At 38.8% G+C, this 2,500-nt stretch overlaps 2 protein-coding genes across 2 annotated transcripts in view; one reads left to right on the forward strand and one right to left on the reverse strand.

The window, feature by feature from the left end:
* LOC138043352 (nuclear pore complex protein Nup107-like) overlaps positions 1-2,500 on the forward strand; it is a 66,094-nt gene that overhangs the window by 1,855 nt on the left and 61,739 nt on the right. The window lies entirely within an intron of this gene.
* LOC138040514 (bifunctional 3'-5' exonuclease/ATP-dependent helicase WRN-like) lies at positions 616-1,290 on the reverse strand. The gene is made up of 2 exons (XM_068886228.1): positions 878-1,290; positions 616-685 (listed from the first exon to the last, which is right to left on the reverse strand). Exons 1-2 carry the CDS (start codon positions 1,288-1,290, stop codon positions 616-618), a joined length of 483 nt encoding a protein of 160 aa, XP_068742329.1.

Genomic DNA, 2,500 nt, shown 5'->3' on the forward strand with positions numbered 1-2,500 from the left:
AACTAGCCTGCGTGGCAGGCCGTAGAAAGGAGCGCCGGAGTGTTGGGAGGGAGGCCGGAGGGATGGCCTGCAAGGACACTGTTGTTTTCTTCATTCCGCCTCCTAATTAAATATGCAAAATCCACTCAACTGTGGAATGTCTGGCTGTTAAAATTATCCAATCAGAATCACGTTGCTTTTTTGGCGGCAAATTCTGTATCTGTTTCTGGTTTCTGTATTTCTTGTTTTCATTTTTTGTGCGAGAAAATGAAATAATTTGAATATCTTTGGAGGATGGAAAAAGGGAAAAGAGGCCGGCCCAAGAAAGAAAACAATTGTAACGATGTTTGTAGAGTTTGCCAGGCGAATCTGAAGGTGACATATGGGAACTGTGTGGCGAAATCGTGTGTAAATATATTTAAACTGTCGGCGAGAAAAGAAATATTCAAAGTTTTTTTGAGCGAATCTCTGAAGAACGTTGGGATAACAGTGATTGCTTCTCACAACGAGTCGCAAGTGGCCTGCAATGCCTGTTATCGGAAGATCAAGAACTTGTGTGAACTTTTCCCATTCATAACTACACGTTTAGCGCAGAAGAGAGAAGAAAAGGAGAATTCCGAAGGTGCGAAGAGAAAATTACTCGACGTTTTGTCGCCTGCAGCATGCAGCAGTCCTCCTAATCGAAAAAGTGTAAAAACTAATTCTCCTGAAACAAAAAGAAACGAAAAAGTAATGGAAGCGTCCAATGTGAATTTGATTTTCTAGAATAAATATAAGGCAAATAGAATTCACAATAGGTTGATTGGAATTCTCCTCAAACAAAAGATTGTTATGTGCAGCAAAGACATTTTTCAGAATTTATAAAAACAGCTGAAAATTAAAATATACAATCCCTCACCTTAAACCGGTCCATGTTTCAACTGTATGCAACTCATCCACAACACAAGCCACTAAACTGCTACTGAAAGTGGTGTCTTTCTTCAGTGATTGAAGAAGTCGCTTATCTGTGGCACTTTCCGCTGATGCATAGACAACATTAAAATTCCCTCCTTCGATGTCTTCCAAATTACCTAGCTTCTGAGCCAAATTACAAGCAGTCAAATTCATGGCTTCGACTTCCATAACCTGTTCGTTAATGATACTGACAAGAGGCGTTATGACTAACAAAGAAGCATAATTTCCTGCTCTTTTCGCAAGCAACACAAGAAGCTGAAAAATTAGACTCTTTCCATAGCCTGTTGGTAAAACGGCTAAAAGATCCTTTTTCTCAAACAAATGTCTGATCACCGTCTTTTGCTCTGCTTTTAGCATGAATTTGATTCCATTTTCTTCCAAAGATCGTATTGTTCAGCAACAGTTCAAATTGAGTAATGTTCCATGTTTTTACTGTGGTGGCGTTGTAAACAGATCTCTGTGAAATTGTAGAATGATCAGATGACTAAATCACAGTATGAAATAAAGCGAATTCGGATAGTTTGTGTTTTTGCTATGATTCATTAAATTAATACGATGAGCAGCCCAACTTCAATAGTTTCAACATGAGGGTGATCACTGTTCAATCTCCCATCCAAGCGCTAACTCCATCCAACAGGGCTTAACTTCAGTGGACCAACGGGAATCAACGGGTTTTCCCTTGGGCTCCATTGGGGGTGTCATAAAAACTCAGACCTCAGACCCCCGAAAAAGTCACAAAGTCAGACCCCCTGGTGTACTGAAAACTCAGACCCGCGAAAAACTCAGATCCTTGACCTGTGTATCAAAAACTCGGATCCCCATGTGTCTCAAAAACTCAGAACCTGTTATTCTACATGTATGTGTAATTTTCGTGACTTCATGCCATTGTGTAGTACACTGTACATGTACAGTTAAGATATATTCTGTTATATGTCAATGATGGCTACATGTAGCCTCATTGTCAAGCATTTGTACACATTTGGCCATGACAACATCATGCAACAGCGGCCGGATATTCTTAAAATGAAAAATTAACCGGCAATAGCCTTCAATAGCATGAAGGCAGTGTTCAACAAACGTTGATAATAATATCTCCCTGCAAAATTTCGTAAATGCATGTACATGTATTTCAATCCAAAGATGTACATTGTATTTCAATCTACTGTAAATACGGTCCAAGACCCTGTCTCAGCAACGTTCAGATTGGTAGTGAGTGTATAGAGCAGAGCAATACTGTACACAATCTACAAGGTGTTTTGTACGATCAAACTCTATCTTACGGGGAACATGTAAGCAAATTATGCAAATCATCTCATTACCGCCTTAGAAATATTAGTAAGATTAGAAAATACATGTACACTGTATCTAGATGAAAATTCTACCTAGACGTTAGTCCATGCATTTGTTTCATCAAAGCTGGACTATAGTATTGTAATGCTTTACTTATTGGACTTCCAAAATACCAAATAGACAGACTTCAGTCAGTACTACAAATGTACATGTACGTGTAAATACTGCGACTCGTATTATAACTTTTTCTTGCAAATATGATCGTATAACTGCTGTT

The sequence above is a fragment of the Montipora capricornis genome, chromosome 3 (assembly GCF_036669925.1).
Source record: "Montipora capricornis isolate CH-2021 chromosome 3, ASM3666992v2, whole genome shotgun sequence".
In the NCBI taxonomy this organism is placed as follows: Eukaryota; Metazoa; Cnidaria; class Anthozoa; order Scleractinia; family Acroporidae; genus Montipora; species Montipora capricornis.

Excerpts from the sequence above, each read along its gene's own strand:
- LOC138040514 (XM_068886228.1), bottom strand. The coding sequence starts at position 1,290 with ATGCTAAAAGCAGAGCAAAAGACGGTGATCAGACATTTGTTTGAGAAA. Across the intron at positions 686-877 it reads GAAACATGGACCGGTTTAAG|GAGAATTAGTTTTTACACTT; the intron begins GTGAGGGATTGT and ends TTTTTGTTTCAG.